Source organism: Sciurus carolinensis, chromosome 8 (genome assembly GCF_902686445.1).
Source record: "Sciurus carolinensis chromosome 8, mSciCar1.2, whole genome shotgun sequence".
Taxonomy (NCBI): domain Eukaryota; kingdom Metazoa; phylum Chordata; class Mammalia; order Rodentia; family Sciuridae; genus Sciurus; species Sciurus carolinensis.
In genome coordinates, this window is record NC_062220.1 from 123,179,432 (window position 1) to 123,198,803 (window position 19,372).

A 19,372-nucleotide genomic window follows, 5' to 3' on the forward strand; every position below is an offset into this window, starting at 1 on the left:
TGGGGAAGCCAGGCCTGGGGCCACTACAGGTCAGCTCTGATCTGGAGGGATGGCTGCAGCAGAAGTGGGAAGGACAAATCACCAGGCTTATACGTAGACACAGCAAACCTGCCAAGGCCAAAGTTGGTCTAGAGGCAACATACACATGTCCCCAGAAATGGCTTGTAAACAGACTGCATCCTGATGGTAATTCAAATTCACACATACAAAACAGGAAGAAAGGAGGATCCTGGAAGGAGGTACTGGCAGCAATTCCCCTGAAGCATCATCTGGAGTCATGCCCTGCTCCCCTGCCAACCCCACACTGTGCTCTTCAGCTCAACCCAAAAGGCAGGGCTGCCTAGGGTCTCTGAGTACATGTGCCCTGTGCACTGGCCCTGCCTCCACCTGGCAGAGGCTCTGGTGGTGCTGCTGTGCTGTTCCTGTAGTTTCATCACAGGGAAGAGTTCCCTGCTGGTGCTTTTCAGACCACTTGCTTGGAAATGATTTGTGCAGACTCATGTCACTCCTCTCTCAGATATGGACATAGAGTGTGCCAAAGTAGAAACCCTCTATATATTACAAGTCTGTGTGGGCAGTCAAGCCTCTCTAGATGTGCCTCCCTGAGCCAACAGCTGTATCTGTATCCAGGTCAGGGTCAGGGCCAGGTCGGAGAAGTCTGGAACTCTGCATCCAACCAGGAACACACACCAACCCCTGACATCAGTTGAGGTGTATTTATTTGCTGGATACTGCCCCAGAAACCACTCTACAGAACTTGCTTGGGGGTTCTTGGATCTACTCCCCTAGACTAGTGCTTTATGGTGGTACCTACCCCCAATTTTGGAGCCTTAGCCAAGCCTGCCCTTCCCCTTCCTCCATGGGATATTTTCCTTCTGTGTTTTCCTTTCTGTGTTTTCTGGTCCAGGGGCTTCTCTTCATCACTGAAATTGGTTCTGGCCAGTCTCTCAGTGATGCCTGTGGTCTCTTGAGGGCTGAGCACAACAGCTAATTCAAAGGCTTGGTATGATAATCCACCTGTCATGGTTCCATGGGGTGTCTAGAGAAAGAACCAGCCCGGCCTGGAGGGGCTTGCCTGGTAGTTTTGGTCCCTCCCAGTCACTACCACTGGTCCAGCACCTGGCCTTCTAGCTTTCTACTATGCCCCAGGTTTTAGACACCCTGGGTCAGACAGGCTATCATGGTACAGAGGCCTCTTTGGGGATCAGGAGCTGAAGTCATCCTGATCTGTATATCTCTGGTTCTCTCCTCATCCCCAGCTGAGATCTGGAGATAAGAACTCACTCTGTAGTCCCTCCTGTCCCTTGGCATGCAGCCTGCACATCACAGCAGGCCAGAGTCCCATGGGGAGCCCCCAACTCTCTGTTTCCCAACTCAGGTGGGGCCAGAGGGAGGGGGCCAGAGACTGGGGAACTGGGAAGTCCTTGCTCTGAGGGATGGTGCCAATGATACTGCCTCCAGCCTGATTTAGATCCCAATCTTTTATGCAATAATAAACAATGTAGTTCAGTTGCTTTGAAGAGCAAAATAATAGACCTCAGTGTTTCAGAAAAAAATATCCAGTCTGATTACTCTGCCATACTCAGGTTAATAAGTTTATAACCCAGATCATCAGGTTTGGGTAGAAAAAGTGGAACATTCCAAATTACTGTATGCTTTCCTCAGCTGAACACTTCATGTTGGATCCATATCACCAACAAAACCGTGATTTGTCCTTCTGTCAACTATATTAATTACCTTAACAAGTTTGTACATCCCTTTCTACACATTTTTCTGTTGGAATTTTTACATGATTGTGCAATGACCCATATTTCTCAGGGTGCAGAATAGAAGAGAGTACAGCTACGGGTGTCCTGCCCCAGGTTCTGGGAGCATCATGGTCACTGCCTATGGCACGTAGGGGTGAGTGTGGAGTGGGAGGAGGGGGTGTTTGTCTTCCCAGGAAAGTACCCATGAGCCTTCCAGGGAACCCTGTCTGGACACATTAAGTCCAATGACCTAGGCTCCACTGCAATACCTAAGGCCTGGCTGCAAATGTGACAGCTCTAGGCACTTCACTTTCATCATTTCATGAGTCTCATGAGTCTCTCAGAAGCCCCCACGTCCTCAAATTCCCTACTGGCTTCTCTCTAAGAGGCTCCAGCAGCAGAGGGAACACCCAAGATCAGCTTTGTGAAAATCTTGAATTCCAACTTGGACCTGCTCAGTCAAGAAACTGCAGGGGGCACCAACTGCCAGATAGGCCAGCAATCTTTCTGCTCAGGTGGATAGACAGAAATACTTGGGACAGGGTCTCTGGGGGTGTCTGCCCCAGTGGTTCTTGTGGGATATGCAGATACTTCCAAACTGCAGAGACTCATCTCATCTAACTCGTAGACAGAGTTCAAAGAAGCAACAGGCACAAGGCAGGAATTGCTTCTGTCTGACCAAGGACCAGCACAGGGTTTTTCTCAGCACCTAGGACTAGGAAGATGACCTGAGGTTGAGCAATTGTTCCTGAGATAGGTGCTCTCAGTGATCTGCCAACCATGGTTTCTGCAATGGCAAAGCAGTTTCTGGGATTCTTTGCGAATGGACACATTAGACCATCCACTCTGCTGTTCCAGTGACCCCAGGAGGAGAAACACTGAGCCAGTGATGACCTAGGCATATGGCTAGGAAGGAGGCCTTACCTCCAAAGGGGCTGCCTGGGGGAGGATCCATCCCAGGCCCTAGACTGAAAAACTGGGGTCCCAGTTTCTGTTACCAACACCAGGAGATGCCTCCTAACTCTCTCTAACCAGAAAATACAACTAAGAAGAAAATGACTGCAGATCAGAAATTCCCAGGTGGTGCAGGGAAAGTCAAAGTGTCAAGCCCACTCCTACCTCTAAGAGAGACCCAAGAATTAATTCCAAGCACATTGAGGGCCATGAGGGGTTGCCAAAGTTAGTTAAGAACCTGGGACCAAGGTGTTGAGGAGAGGGTTTGAATCCCCACTGGAAGGCAACTGACCCTACTGTGCCCTCTTTACCACTACTAGCAGGAGGGTACTCTGTGAGGTGAGCCCAATCAAGCCTGCAGAGTATAAGCACCAAAACCAGGGTTCTCTGTGAAATTTGCAGGAGCCCTTTTGAAGTAGCAGCATCAGCAGCTGGGAGTGTGGAGATGTGGGGAGAAGAGCAGAGGCCCGGCCAGGGACATTGGGGCTGTGGTAGCAGGTATACATATTCTCTGAAGGGGGATACTGTCCAATTGGTTTGACAACAAATCAAATCCTGAATGGGGCATGACTCACAGTCTGGCGGGTGTGGCAGCAGGGCGTGGCTGGTACGCACTTGCCTTACCTGCCACAGCCCCAGGCACATGGGCATGCCTGGCTTGGCATCTGCCTCTGGCTTCAGGGTGCACACCGACGTCTTGGATGGCATCTCCAGAATCTGAACCTGACAGTAAGAAAACAAGGTGATTTGGGTCAATGCCAAGTTGAGTTTGTGCTATACAAACAAGAGACTTTTAAGGCGATTAACCAAGGCTGCTGCGAGTTTCTGTCTGTTCCCCTCCCTGTGGGGACCTGGAAGCTGAGTCTCCTAATTAGGTTGCACAGGCTCGTGGGCTTGGGTGCTGCCAGGGCCATTGCGAAACAAATGTTCGCATCATTCCTGAGTGACCAGCCCATTACCAACTGATGGCTGCCTTTGGCCTCTCCTGATTTTGCCATCTAGGCAGAACAGGCCTAGCTCAATTGACCCTGACTTACCTTGGCCATTATTCCTCCTGTTTGTCTTTCTTTCCTGGCATAGGTTTTATACAGGAACCACTCTGAACCATCTAGACACATCAAGTGGTGCAATGACTTGCATAGGACCTAGGATCCACCACCAGCCTACAAATGAGCACAATATGTGGGTCCCTAGGGCAAGTTCATTTGGATCCTGGCTTTCCAGTCCCTGAGTACCTATCCTGCATAGATGCCAGGCCCTCTTACAACCAGGTTGGGAGACATACCTTGTGGCCAATATAGTCCAGCCTCATGTGCTGGCCTGTCAACCTGAGTGAACTACCCGTCTGACCAGATAGGCTAGGCTCTACCCAACTCTGTCCCTAGAAGATAGCCAAAGCCACAAGAATTGGACTTGGGCTCTGAAGCATCAATGGCCAGAGTCAGGTCCCTAGTTGTTCTGTGTCCCTGAGTCATTGAGCTCCCACATCATCTAATGGGGACAGGGCAGCACCTCCTCTGATCTCAGAGGAATAAGGGGTTCCCTCAAGACACATGTAGCATAGAGCTGGCCAAATGCTCCTCCTGCCTTGTATTTTGCATTGTCAAGTAGTTCTATAGCAAGTGAGGCCTGTTTGTACCTTCTGCCATCACTCTGCAAATTGGGGGGGGGGTCTCTGCTGGCCCTGAATTTATTTCTCTAGGTACTGATCAGAGTGGATCTCTATCAATAAAGTAACAAGCACATTGATATTCAGTCACCCTGAAAAAAAAAAAAAAGGCCAGCCAACACAGGCATCCTCTTGTTTGCACATTAGGAATCTAAGGTCCAGAGAGGTTGGAGGTATCAACTGGACAGAACTTATATACCTACTGACTCAGCCTCTCAGGCTGGGTTGGAGGACAATGTCTGAGGGTCCAGTGCCCATGCACGTAAGAGCTGCATTGCTTTCACCAACCGTCTAGCACAAGAGGCCTCGGTCCCTAATTCTGAATTCTAGTTCCACCATGCATGTGCTGGTAGGGCCAAGTCCAGAGTAGTCTCTGGGCAGGGTAGAGTACTGAGCAGCCTGGGTCTTCAGCTAGAGTCAGCCAATGCACCTACCACTGGCAGGCTAGGCTCTCTGGGCAGGATGCTCTCATCAAGGTCCCCAGTGCTTCAGTCTCAGCTTTCTCCTTGCAGAATCAACCAGTCACTGTGTGAAGAGCTATAGGTACAGGGTGTAGCCTGTAGGGAGCAGCCAGCAGGCAAGGGCTAGAACTGCAACCCAAATACAGTGGACAGGAACAGATGCCACAGTACATGCATGTGTAAGGAGGCAGAAGTTCACACAGCCTACATGTCAATAAAGGAGGGCCTGTTCCCATCTTCAGGCTCAAGAAGACTCCTCTGGTTGCAGTGAAGTGGGGCTCAAGGATAAGGGGACTCCAGCAGGTCAGAGGGCAGGTGTGAGTCATATAGCAAGTCTGTTCTTTGTCTAGGGAAAAGGGGAGAGTAAAAACCAGGGAGGTCCTGAGAAACTAAGCTGAAAATTGTGGGAGGGAGGATGGGGGAGTGGCGATACCATGACCCGCAACTTGTGTGCAAGACAGCAGAGAGCTCAGGGCCTGGGCACCTAAAGTAAGCCCACATCTACCTGGTCTGGGAGCCCCAGCCCAGGCCTCTGAGGGGTTACAGGAGGAATTCCTGACCTGTATTCAGAGCCTCCTACAGAAACCAAGAACTTTCCATCTGGCACCCGACTGCAACTTTTGTTTCCAGAAGGAAAAATGTTGAGTTTGGGCAAGTGTGGCCACCCAGACGGCCAAGCACGGCAGGAGCATGCTCCCCAGGCATTGTCTGGGCACAGGCCAGCAATACTTTTCCAGGGCCCAGTCCAGGCAGATTCCAGGTGGGAATGTGGAAACAAACCATTTTCCCAGGATATACATAGTCCCCAGACTGGTTGCTCCTGAAAAATACCAATACCACCTGTACTGGGAGAGCCAGGGGCCAGGAAGCTGGTTAAAACCATGTAGAGATGGATAGCCTCCAGGAAGAAAAATGGTAGGCTGACTGTGTGCTGGCCAGTGACCTAGGGGTGGCTGAGATGAACACAGAGGATGGCCAATAGCACCACCTTGGGGAAGAGCTTTCACACACTTCAGGATGGCATTATGTGACTATGTAGCTCAAAAGGATCTGGCATGAACTGTTCAGGGGGAAGCATGCCCCTCCTTCTCACATTAATAAAACTTTTAACAGGTTTTTGGCAAATTGGCAAGAAAAGTGTATGTAGTTCCTAATTGGTGATTTAAATGCAATCATGAACAAATAAATGCCTGTTCCTATCTCATTATTTATGAACTGGATCTACTTGAAGACAAAATGACTTTTCTTGGGTGGGGGCCAAGTCTAACTAAGTACATGGGGCTTCATCTGCCAGCACCAGTAGGAGCCACCCTGCCCAGCACCACAGGCCACAAAGGCCCACAGGCCCACAGGAGACAGGGTGATAGACGAAAGTTCCCTCCTTTTCCTCTCCTACCCTCTGGGCCCTGGAGCAGCTGTGCTGCACACTTACCAGGCCAGACGATCACCACTCTCAGGGTTTTCTCCACTTTCCCTTCATCTCCCCCAGAAGCTGAGTCTATAGCCCCACCCTACTCCTGTACACCACCCTCCACCCTGGTTTCCTGCTCCCTGCCCTTCCTCATGTCATGGATACCCCTTCCCTTGGTGGACTCTGCTTCCTCTGATCCTGGGGGTTTGGATACCACTATGCAGCTGACCAATCCCTCATCACCAATGCCTCTGGTCACTCTATGACTTCCCTGCTCCCATTGAACCCTATCTTCCTGCTTACCTGCCCCTGCTGCAATTATGATTGCTGCTGTAATGCCCTTCCTCTAACTTCACCGGGACCTTGGTCTCTTGTCCACCACTTTTTCCCATCCACCTAAGCATTCCTTCTGCTCTAGTCTAATACCCCTGAGGATGTGAGCGGTTTCTCCCCCAAATGCCCTTGGAGGCCTTGGGCCTAAATATTTAGCCATTCCAAGCACTCCTCCATGGATAACAACGTAACAAGGGTAACAAGGCCTGAGATACAGGCCCCTCTTTCTGGGCAGGCCCCTTTTGGATTCTTATCACTCCCCTGGGAGAATGGCTTACCACCAGGGCCACCTCACAGGTGAACAGACCAAGGTGGAGCCAGCCATGCACTAGTTTGAGGTCACTGGAGCTACAGTGAAGTTGATAGTTCCTAGACCTGCACCCAGTAGCTCCACAGAGTCCTGCAAGCAGCAGTGTGTCCCCTCACCAGGGGACACATACCTGATGAGCATACCTGTTAAAAGCCCAGAGCCCAGAGCCAGAGGCTCTGTTCTCATGGAACAAGGAGCCTCAAGGGTCCTCACCTCATCATTGTCCTTCCCTGGCACAGCAAGCATCCAGCGCAGCTGCTCCTCAACCAGGATGGAGCTCCTGCAGAAGCCCACACTTTTCAGGTGCACGGAGTCCACAATGGTGTTCCTGCCCTCTGCCAGGTCCCACAAGCACAGCTGCAGGTCCCGGCCCTGACTGGCAAATCATGAGGAAATGCTGTGAGACGTCCAGTGAGCACAGACAGGCACACCCACTTGGACCAACATTGAGCCTTCAGTCCCCCAAGGTCAAAGGTAAACATGTGTCCAGAGACAGCAGCTGTTATGAATGTCAGATCTCCTGGTATTCACAACTGAGTCTGCATCCAAGGCACCCAATGTCAGGCACACAGATGTTCCTTGTGGCTTTGGGGAAGGGGGTTCATGACCATGCATCTGCTAAACCTCTGGACACCCCCTCCTCCCCCAATAAATTTCAATGTATGTGCATTTAAAACAACCAGCCAACCAAGCAGCATATCAGAGGCCCCAGGAAGGATGGTGCACTGTGACAAACTGGATAACACACTCGGGCGAGAGGGTAAACAGAAGTCAACCAAAGGAATTTGAGGAAGTGTCCCAACTGTAAAGTTAAAGATAACCCTGTAGAGACATGGTGGTCCAAATGGTGACTTGGTTTCTCACAGCGGGTAGGTAGCAGTTCTGAATCCTTAGTACGTGTCTGGCAGGATGAAACAAATACTTAAATCAGTGGTGGATGGCCAAAGCCTTGTTTGCCTTTCACAGAGAGTTATTACAAAGCAGGTAAGCCTGATAGACCTGTGGGGCTGTATCAAAGTCAAGAGGTCAGTATGAATGTGTATGTAGTTACATACATGTGCAGACATGGAGATAAATGTGGATATGTATGCGAGTGTGGGTGGCATGTCCCCAGGTGTACTAGCACTGCCCACTGGGAGACCTAGAAGCAATGAGCACATTTGTGCCCCAGGTTCAGTTTCTCCTATTCTCCAAATACAGGATCCAGGTTTCTGGAGAAATAGCTGATTCTAGAGCTGGGGTAAGGGAAAAACAAAGATGAATTTCAGCATCTAATGCTAGAAAGTAAGGAAGTACTTTTTAAAAAATAAAATAAAGGATAGGGGCACATGAAAAGGATGTAGGCCCCAGAGGTATAACAATTAAGTAACAAATTTTGATAATATTATATTTTAACCCAAAGAATGAAGCAAATCTCCCTGAGCCCCTTCTTTTGAGTGAACATATAAATAAATGTGGAAGTAGGAACAAACCTTCCTTATAGGTTCCATAGTTTCAACTACGTAGAATTCTACCAAAAGGAAAATGAGGAGAAATGATAGAAATAAAAGGTCCCCATGAGAGCCAGACATGGTGGCACACACCTGTAATCCCAGAGACCTAGGAGGCTAAGGCAGGAGGATTACAAATTCAGTCAGCCTCAGCAACTTTGGAAAACTTGTCTCAACAGGGTGGGGAAAGCTGGGGATATAGCTTAGTGGTAGAGCACCTGAGTTCAATCCCTACCCCCTCCCAAATAAAAAGCCCCCCATGAGAATATTCCAGTATAGCCACTACAGTGGCAGAATCCACTCACATTAGTGGGTGAAATCTTAAGGAGACATAGGGCATTTGTATAGGCTCAAAATGTCTTCCCCTAAATATTTCTTAACTGTGTTGGTTTTAACAAAAGCCTGCATGTTCTTGAACCTCCTCCCATCAGGATTTAGAACACAATTCTCCTCACATGAGTGTGGACAGGACATAGTGATCTGCTTCTCAGGAACCCAGGGAGCAATACAGGATGAGGACCTCTTATCCAAAATTCTTGGGACCATAGTATTTCAGATTTTAGTTTTACAGATTTTGGAATATTTTCATACACTTCACTGGTTTGGCATTCTTAATCCAGAAATATCAAACTTGAAATGCTCCAAAATCCTAAGTATCTCGAGAGCTGACATGACACTGAAAAAGTTTCAGACTTCAGAGCACCTTGGACTTTGGATTTCTGGATTAAGGATGCTCATCTGTTAGATGTTGACAGTAGGCCACAGCAGATACCTCCCAACTTAAGTGATCAAGGTCAACTTCACCTACAATGAGTCATGGAGATGCCTTCTTGACAAGAAGGGCATTTGACTCTGTGGGTTTCCTCCCCCAAACCATGACTCTCTTTTAATCCTGAGGAAACCGGAAGGGCATCCTATGAAACACCTGAGCAGTGCTTTTTAAAAATGTCAAGGTCATGAAAAATAAGGAACAGAGAAACAATCTCAGTCCAGAAGGGACAAAGGACCCAGGAAAACTCAGTGGACCATGCTGAACAAGAAGACATCAATGAGAAACTGAAGAAATTGAACAAAGCTGGACTGAATTTCTACATGTACCAACATTGTGTGAGCAATCTTATGTGAGATGCCCATGCTTCAGAGAGCCTGGCACTGTGGAGGACAATCTCCCTATGCTGACCCAGAGCAACTCAGTCTCAATCTTTACTTGATGTCTGGAGAACTTGCTAGACTGAAGTTTAAATGTACCTGGACATTAGGAGAATTAATACTCACATGGCTTTCATGATGCTCTGCTGGATGGTAAGGTCCAGCATAAACCTATGACAACAAGGACAACAGGAAGGTGTCCTTGACACAAGGAAGCCTAAGATGGAGAAGGCAGTTATGCTCACACCTGGAGATAGCAGGTAGACCAGTGTGTGTACCAGGCAGTGAGCAAAGGTACTAATCTATTTCTCAAGTACATTGTTTCTCTGTATTGGTGGGGTCTGAATCTGTGGATTCAACTAACTGCAGATTAGAAATGACTTTGGAAAAAAGTTTGTGTCTATACTGACCATGAACAGACTTTTTTCTAGTCATTATTTCCAAACAATACATCATAATAACTACTTGTATAGCATTAACATTGTACCAGGTATTATAGAGATGATTTAAAGTATACAGGAGGAAGTGCATAGGTTATATGCAAATACTACACCATTTTATAAAAGGAATTTGAATATCTACAGATTTTGCTATCTCCAGGGGATCCTGGGACCAATCTCCTGTAGATGCCAAAAGATGATTGTAACTTCTTACATCAGTTTTGTACTCGTAAGAGAATTGTGAGAAGAGTATGAAGGCCTTCTGCTTAGTGACTTACTTATCCCAGCTCAGCCCTTCTCCAGCCTCTTGTCTGTTCCATATATATATATACTTGTGCCCATTCTCTCCCTGTGCCCCTCCTCAAACAAGGACACCACCTCATCACCAACATCCCCCCTCTAGAGGTAGCCCCCGGAGGCACACTGTTCCAGTGTCTTAGTGCTGCCCATCAAGCCCCACATGGGATGCACACTGCACTGGCTGCCGGTACTCATTTGCCTCCGACAGCCTGCCACAGTCCCTCCTTTTCCCACCTATCATGTCCCTGGCATACCTTTGTTCCTTAGAGTGATGCTGCCTAGTCACAAGTCACAAGCCACGTTTGGGGGATGGGAGACAGACCATGAGGACAATGCTGCACCTGTCTTAGTCATCTATCTAACCAGGGGGCACATGATACAATTTGCCCACTGCTGGGGATAGCAATCCTGTCCACTAGGTCAAAATGGTCCCCACTAGGCCTGTCCACAACAAAGCCACCATTTCCCCTTGTCTGATTATGATTCTGTAGGGGAAGATATTCTGATGTTATGACAACCTAATCCTCAAAGGACCTCAACCTAAGTACTCACTAATGCCACCTCCATGTCACCCTTCTCCCCTTGCATGTTTGTAACTCTCTTCCCTGCACAGGAAAAACCCCAGTTCCTATTATTTTCCAGACATTTACTGACATGCCCAACTTGTGAGGTTGTTTGTGTGATATGATTGACCTCCAGACTTCCCAACCTGCCCACCTTCTTTCCCAACCTGGCACCATCCTTTCCTGTCTGTGACCTCAGAGGTCAACATGGCTGAATCTGGAGGGGAATGAGGGAAGGGAAAATGGGGCCATCAGGTTTTCCTATGGAAACACGGAACACACTAGCAGTGAATTCCAGAGAAACTGGATCTACAAACGAATGGTGACAAGAAAGGGAGGGGCCTTTCATGGTAAGATTCCGCCATAAGAACCAGAAGCACAGACCAGGAGGGGCAAGCCTGGCAAATGTGACTCCATTAAAATGAAGAACTTTGGTTCACTGAAGACACCATTAAGTAAATGAAAAATGTAAGCCATCGTGTTGGAGAAAGAATTTTTGATATAAAAATTCTATCATATCTAGACTATGAAAAAGAACTCTATACATCAGTAAGAAAAAGGCAGTCAATATGACAGAACAGGCAAGAGATCAAAGAGGTATTTAAGAGAGTTTATTCCCAATGGCTGATAAACACAAGAACAAGGTCCACTGTGATTAGAAAACTCAATTTGAACTGTACTCAGAAATAGCCCTGTCCTGAATGGAAGCAGAGGAATGAGGTGCTCTTGCTCAGGGGTACAGATGAGTATCTGCTGACAAATCCAATGTGTGTAGGCACTATGGCCCAGATATCCCAGCTTTAGGTGCAGAGTTCCAACCCATAGACATGTTTGCATCTGGCACCAGGAGACTCAGACAGGAGTCATCCTGGCAGTTTCATTTACAACAGCCCCAAGTAGGCAATCCAGATTTTCACCTACAGGAGCATAGTAAACGATACAGGCAGATGCATCTAGTAGGTACCAAAAAAGAAAACAGCCACAACACAACTAATTGTGGCTATATGTACCATGGTAGACCTTGCAGAGATGAGGACAAGTGACAGAAATCAGGCACAGAGGAAGCTGTTCCTTATGGCAGTTTTTATTTTAAGTTAAAAAAAAAAAAAAAACAGAAAAAACTAATCTATACTTTTTTGAGACACATATTAAGAAGGAAAAGCAAGGGTTGAGGACATAGCTCAGTTGGTAGAGTGCTTGCCTTGCAAGCAAAAGGCCCTGGGTTCAATCCCCTGCACTGCTAAAAAAAAAAAAAAAAAAAACAGCAAAGCAAGAACAAGGCATAGGACCACCCTTTGCCATTGGGGAGGGCAGATAGCACTTATAAGGGTGGCAGGTGGGATTGGGGGAGTGGGGTTGCAGGACTGGCAACACCCAGGTGCTGCCTCTTTGATGATGCAATGGTCTATATACTCATTCTTTCACATTGCTCTAAGTATGTTACATTTAAGTATAAAAAAAGTAAAAGAAATGTCCTGCTGAGGCAGCTGTCATGGCACAGGTGCAGGTAGAGTTGGGTATTATCTTCTAGTCTCCCCAAAACATGAAAGTGCATGGCCCACTTCAAGGGCCACTTGGAGAGACTTGACTTCCAAACTCAGCTGATTACAGGCCAAGTATAGCAGGGTTGTAGTCTCTAGAGCAATGTAAACGCACCTGGGCATTCCACACCTGCAGTTGCCATCTGCAGGCTTCCTGACCCATGGCCTGGCCTACTTGGAGAGGAGCCCTACTCAGAGAGGGGCCCTGCCTGGAAAGGGCCTGCTGAAGCACCATCCTAGCTGGGAGAAGAAGCACCATCAAACACTGGCCCCAGGCTGCCCTCTGAGTATGCCTCCCATGGCTCCAGCCCAAAGGACTGCCCAAGGTCACCCAGGCATCTGGGTCCAGGAGGAACAGAAGGCCACCAATGGCCTATCTCTCAGCTAAAAACTCAGGGAGAACATTTACAAATGACCACTCCTCATGCAAGTGGCTTAGTGGCTATATGGAAATTAGGTCTACTCTGAAAATCAATGAAAGATCAAAACTACACAGAGTTCTCTATGCCAAAGTGGGGAGAGCTGGGGCAGCTTGGTCAGAAAGGAGTTAAGCTCCCTCAGTAAGGACTCTACAAGCACAAAGGTCAGAGCCATCACCTTCTTGGACAACTCTGATCCCTCAGTCAACTGCCAGTCATCTTTGGGGTGGTGATACAGCCTGAGTCAGCCACAAAAGTGCTCTGCAGGGCTGGGTATGTAGCTCAGTTGGTACTTACCTAGCATACATGAGGCCCTGGGTTCAATCCCTAGCATCACAAAAAAAAAAAAAAAAAAAAAAAAAAAAAAGTGCTCTGTAGACTGTCAGAGGCCAGATAGGCCTTGTACTCTGGGGCCTAGACTCCACAGCACCCAGGAATCCTGGATATCAAGTCTAAAACAGGAAGACAAGCCTGTCCTTCTGGAGTTCTGGGTCATGAAGGTAATGGCAGATGAATGCCTGAATGTGAAGGGTGCCAAGTCCCAGAGGGTAGCACAAAGCCCATGAGGGGTCATAGGCTGCTCAAGAAGGTAGCAATTTCACTTGGTGTACTTCTGGGCTGACAACAGTGGTACCTGTGCAGGGGCAGATATTCCTGTGATTGAGGACAATGGCCTGCTGTGGCATGCAGGTAGCCCTGGGAAGAGGACTTGTTGCTAATTCCCTGCATATTCTCCCTCTCCCCATGATGCTCTGTCCTTTCCTCTCCCCATGGAAAGCCTCTTACCCATCTATCTGCCCCTTCCTGCTCCTGCCTGGCCTGCCTAGTGTCCCTGGTTCCATCATCTCCACAACACTGCAGTGACAATGCCAAAATGCAGTCCCAGTCAAATACCAAGGGTTGCCTCTGGCTTGAGGTTCCTGAGGTTGCCCAGCCCTAAATCCCTCATATCCCCTTATGATGCTCACTGGCCAGGCTCTCTGTGGCCTCTGCACATGTGGTCTCCTCTACAAAGAGATCCTGCTGGGTTGAAGCCACAGGCTGGCACCAAGCTGCAGGAAGAGTCATCCTTATACATTTATCAGGTTCTTCTAAGTAGTTACCTGTCCAGATAGCACCACAGTTAAGAGTGTCGGGTGACCAGCAGCCAGTACACCCTGAACACACTGCCTGGCAACAGACCCTTGTACCAGAACCCCCCTCTTGGGCTAGTGAATATCTCGATGGGGATAGGCAACCTCTATGGTCCTTTCCAGCTGTAGTGAAGCCTACATAAATGATGCCCAAGTGATTTGTAGGAGACAGAACATGTACACAAACACACACATAGTCTCTCACACATGGGCCCAGAACTTTGGAAGGAGACTAAATGGGCAAAAAGCACAGGAAATGCTGTAGGGCCTATGGGTAGGTAATTGGCCCCATCACAGCACCTACTTCAGAAGTACACCAAAACAAAAGACAATGTGACAGTTAGGTGGCCTATTATAACTTAATAAAAGGTCACAAGGCCAGGGCTCCAGGTCCAGTCTTTGACTTGCTGTGTTCACTCATTTCCTTACCTACTCTTAGTCTCCAAACGTATACTTCATTCCACTCCCTTCCTCTCAATATGTGGTGCTGTTACCTCTGCCTATCTCCAAGCCACAACCTGGTGCCCTCCATGAAGCCTGGCCTTCACCACCTCACACCCAGACTGACAGCAGGCCCTTCAATGTCACCAGCTCCAGCTTTCTGATCTCCTGAGGTATCACCTCCCAGACCCACCTCAGAGCAGCAAAGGGTCCCAGTGAGGATGATGGTGCTTCAGAAATCACATCTGCATGCCTTCCCAAGGACAAAAGGTTGTCCCTGCACCTCCGCATGGTGGTTAAGTTGGCCGCTGCCCCCTGACCTCTTTAGGTCACCCCCATTCTTCTCTAGCAGCCAGGTGGGAACCTTAAGAGCCTCTGACAGGGAGCTCTTGCTTCCTGCTAGATGGTCTGATGGGACTCCTTTGGGAACTTACTCACTGCTACTATGACCTACCTGAGGAGCTGTGGTCCCTGGGGCAGTGTCTGCAGCCAGGTCACACTCTGACCCCCATGGCCATCCAGGGTGGCGACTGCTCTCCGTGTTTGCAGGCTCCAGATATGCACCAAGCCACTCTGAGACCTGTTAGAGAAAAGCCAAGCATAGGTTAGAAACAGGTGCTAGAGTCAGGTAGACATTCTGAGCTCACTCTGGGGCTGACCTGGACACCACACACAGCTGGTAGATATGGGCTCTTCAGTAGATAAAGAATTTAAGTGTTAAAAGCTGACAGCTTTAACTGTGAACCAGGGTAAAACTGACTTCTTTACAAGATAGGGAGGAGAGGGCCTTTGCCTGGGAACTTGGGTGGTATGTGCTACTCTGAAGTAGAGGGTGGGCCATGCCACAAAAATGTAAAGACCAAGTAGGAGCAAGACCATGTATCCTGCTCCTCCTAGGGGTTCCCAAACATATCAAACAGTCTCTAAAAGTTCAGTGAGCATAGGTGACAGTTGGTTGAAACTCTCTGCCAGCACCCAAACAAGTGATGGGCTCCATGCTAGCCCATGACTACTTGACTTCACTCCTGAGCTTAGGTAGAGGCAGCTGCTACTCACCCTGAGAAGAGGAGAGGGCACCCCTGAGCCTGGGTTCCTCCACAGAAATGAAGAGCATTCACTGCTGACTGTGTGCCTCGGAGGACAAACTGGGGATCTGGTGGTGGCGGTAAAAGGGGGGCTGCCATGCTAGGAAGGGTGTATTCACCTGGAAACAAAGGAAGACATATGAGTGAGAGAATCCTCTCTCCTTCTCCAGGAAGGGAGCCTGGAAAGAGGTGTTTGGGACACTGCCCTGCTTAATGCTCCTGGCCTTCCTCGGAGAAGGAGACTCCCTGTTCCCCAAAAGTATTGAATGGTCCTGTGGTTGTAGAGGAAACAACCCTTGCATGGGCCACTGGAGTCTCTGCCATAGGTTAAGAGGTTCACCATTTCCCAACAGCCAGCTTCTTCTAGTTGCTTCTCCTGGGATCTGGGAACCCTCCTTAGACATCCTAACCCCATCCTGTCTGTTAGCCTCTGCACCCAAGTTCCCAATCTGTACCTTCCCTGGGCAAGTACAGAGCACTCATGCCCACCCCTGGCCATTATGGCCCTGGGTGTCCTATACAGAGACCCATGCTGTCTCCAAGGCTTCCAGTCCACTGCCAGTGGTGAAGATTCTTTTCTTGGAGCTGGGGGTATAGCTCAGTGGTACAGCACTTGTGTAGTAAGTGTAAGTGTAAGCAATTGTACAAAAAAAGATCCTTTGCTTAATTCGGGCTCCCGAACCTTCTCCCAGGCCTATCTGTGCACTTCTTTGTAAAATCCAGTTTCAGCAAGAATTCTGCTAAGTTAGTTAGGCAAGAATCCCCCTCTATCCCCGACCCAATCTGCCTGCCCTCCATATCTGATTAGGTTTCTCAGCATCTCCAGATGATGACTCTGACTGCTCAACCCTGCCTTCAGTGAGAGTCCTGTTAGGTTGGTTTAGTCAGAATCCCCCTGACCCCTGATGTTTCCTCTTACTCATTCATCCTCATTCTGCTCTTGACTATACATTCCTACCTAACTGTATTCAAAGTTGAGACTAATTTCTCTTCTCTGCTGCTGTCTCATTGCCATGATCCCTGTACCTATCTAGACAGTCCTGAATAAAGTTTGCCTTACCATGCTTTAATGTCATTCAATCATGTTTTATTTTTGCTTTTGTTTTGTTTTGTTTTGACACTGGCTGTACCCTCTGGCTGCCCAGATTCTATCAATCACACCTGTATTTCTCTGCTCCTGCCCCCTGAACACTGGAGTTGCTTGTCCAGATACTGTGCCAGACTGAGTCCTATCCCCATCCAGTGTCTCCCTCAAAACCCCTCCCCTCTTCACCTTCCTGAAAAGTTCCATCCTTGAGTACCTCTTCTCTTCCCTATGGTAATAATGTGCCAGAACATGCTGCCACTTCTGCCCCATGGCCAGCTTAGGGAGCAGGGCCTGTGAAGGACTACTCCCTCCCCTAGCACCCACTCAGCAGATATGTGCTGAACAGACAGAAGCCACACAAGGTCCCAGTGGGACTGAAGGAGAGGTGTCCTCCTCACCTCTAGAGCAAATAGCCTCACTGGGTCCTGGGATGAATTGTCACAAATTTCTAATTATTACAACCAAACTGTGAAGAAGCAGCACTCCTTGACTTTGGGAAATTTGAGACAGGAAATAGTTTGGGTGAGCTACCCCAGGCCCTTTGGGCTTAGGTTTTAGTGCTCTAGAGCCTGTGTGCCATCACTAAGGAGCACAGCAGCCAGCACAGCAGTATATGGACAGAGGCCAGAGCAGAGTTGCCTAGCTGCTTCCCATGGGGCTGCTGTCACAGATAAGAAGCCACTTCCCAAATTGTAGGGTCTGTGTTTAAGACCTGTTAAGATCCACCCCACAAAGGAGAGGCTTCCAATGTTCCTTCAGAGCCCACCCCACTCATTTAACCCTGCAGAGCCTTCCATGCCACCTCAGTCCCACAGGTAGATGCTCTTGACAGGCAGGGGTAGCCCTAGAGCTAGAAGTGACCTGTCCCAAAGGCCAAGGGCACATGTGTCGGTGCTGAGTAGAGGGTACAGAGGAAAAGGGCAAAAGTAGATAGCTGGAGGGCTACAGCAGTGTGTCTTGGGGGCCTTTTCCACTTGGCTCTGGAATAGTCCCAAATCCACCCTGTGCAGGCAGCACCCAATGGGGAGGAGTAGCCCTGCTCCACTGGGGAGGCCACCACAGCCATCAGAAGGACTGTGGCAAGTAAAACAAAATGGGAGCAAAGAAAATAGAAAGAATTCCTTCAAAACCAAGCTTTGGCTGGGAGGCCAGAGCAGTGTGTGAGAGGAAGGTAGAGGCCATACAGTTGAGGTCACATACAGCACATGAGTAGATAGAGAGAAAGAAAAGGGGAGGAACTCTTGAGTGGGCAGCCCACATACAGCACCTTCTTTCAGCTATGTCTCCACCACCAAGCCCTGCTACTTACCCACTAAAGTCGGTCCCCAAAGCTATTCTAGGCCCTTATCTCTCTCTTTCTACAAAAGAAGGAGTAGGTTCCAAGATGCACAGAGCATAGAAAGTAGGCAATGGCCAGAGCAAGGGTCTCAAAAGATCACCAGAGGCTGGGCAGAGTGAACTGCTGGGCATAAGAGGCTAGGGCTGCAACCCACAAGGCCAGGTCCAGGAACAGACTCTAACTCCAGGGTGAGTGTCTGCCTTTCTTGGACCTCAGGTGGCAATCCAACACCAAACCTGCTTCTCTCAAGGGCTTTCAAAAAGAATGAGGTTGCTGGGAGGGGGTTTTAGTCAAACAGCCCCTCTCACTTTTGGCTAAAAGTCAACTAACTTTTCCCAAATGCAAGGGTGCTTCTTGCAGGAGGAGAGAGATCCAACCCCACATTACTCCCAGGACTCACACCCCCACTTTGGCCCTTGACAGGGCTGTAAACACTGGAAGGACTGCTCCCAGGCAGGCTGGCCTGGAGGACAAGCTCAGAGTGGTAGCTTTTGGGCCCTGAGAAGTGGATGCCCTGCCAGATCCAAAGCTGTAGGTCTCAGTTCAAAGGGGCCCAAGAATGCTGCCCCCGCTTAAGCAATTCAACCTACAGGAAAGCACCAAGTCAGGATGAGCATCCCTCCCACCATGGTAGTCCAGGCAGCAGGCTCTGACAGGTCATCTCTGCACAGGCTCTCATGTGTAGCCCAGACAATGTTGGAAAGTGTGCACACACATGCATGTACACAGGGCACATACACATGTGCATAACTCACGCATAGGACACATACAGGCACACACATACACTCATATTCACATGCATACATGCTTAAAGTCTTAAATTCATTTTATATATATATATATATACATATATATACACACACACACACATATATATATACATGCTTATACTCACATATGCACACTCACACACCCACAGATGTATACCTATATGCACTCATACATGTACTCATGCACACACTCATGCAAATATACACATAGCTACACATTCACAATTCATACGTATCCACACAGGCTCACAAAAATACACATTTCACATATATATAAGAATGCACACGGGCTGGGGAGATAGCTCAGTTGGTAGAGTGCTTGCCTTGTAAGCACAAGGCCCTGGGTTCGATCCCCAGCACCCAAAAAAAAAAAAAAAAAAAAAAAAAAAGAATACACACACACACACTCACAGACGCAGCATAGTGGCCTCAGGCAGTGCCAGCCAAAGCCCGGCCCACACTTGCCACCTGCCTGCGGCCTGGTGGGAGTTTCCAGAACCTCACAGCAGAAGACTCACTGTGAGGTGATGAAATCAAGTTCTCCTCTATTGTTTCCCCAGAACTTCAGGGAACAAACCCGTCACGTTGTTACAACAGCCAAAATGCTCAGGCCAAAATGATGCATTAGCAATTAAGGGCTCCATCATTTCAAGCAATTAAAATAAACGCTTTATTTGAAAACTAATTAATTCTACCTACATATTTTTCCCATGACAATATCCTATGATT

The 19,372-nt window shown here is 48.5% G+C and overlaps 1 protein-coding gene across 4 annotated transcripts in view; it reads right to left on the minus strand.

The window, feature by feature from the left end:
* Positions 1-19,372, minus strand: part of Gnb1l (G protein subunit beta 1 like) — an 84,740-nt gene that overhangs the window by 33,985 nt on the left and 31,383 nt on the right. For all 4 annotated transcript variants that reach the window (XR_007109721.1, XM_047560043.1, XM_047560042.1 and 1 more), the window contains exons 3-6: positions 15,419-15,566; positions 14,817-14,942; positions 7,100-7,262; positions 3,327-3,425 (exon numbers count right to left, since the gene is read on the minus strand). Coding sequence is in view for 3 of the 4 variants with exons in the window: in XM_047560043.1 (XP_047415999.1) it covers positions 3,327-3,425; positions 7,100-7,262; positions 14,817-14,942; positions 15,419-15,546 (516 nt within the window). In the remaining variant the exon portion in view is untranslated. The remainder of the gene's footprint in view (positions 1-3,326; positions 3,426-7,099; positions 7,263-14,816; positions 14,943-15,418; positions 15,567-19,372) is intronic.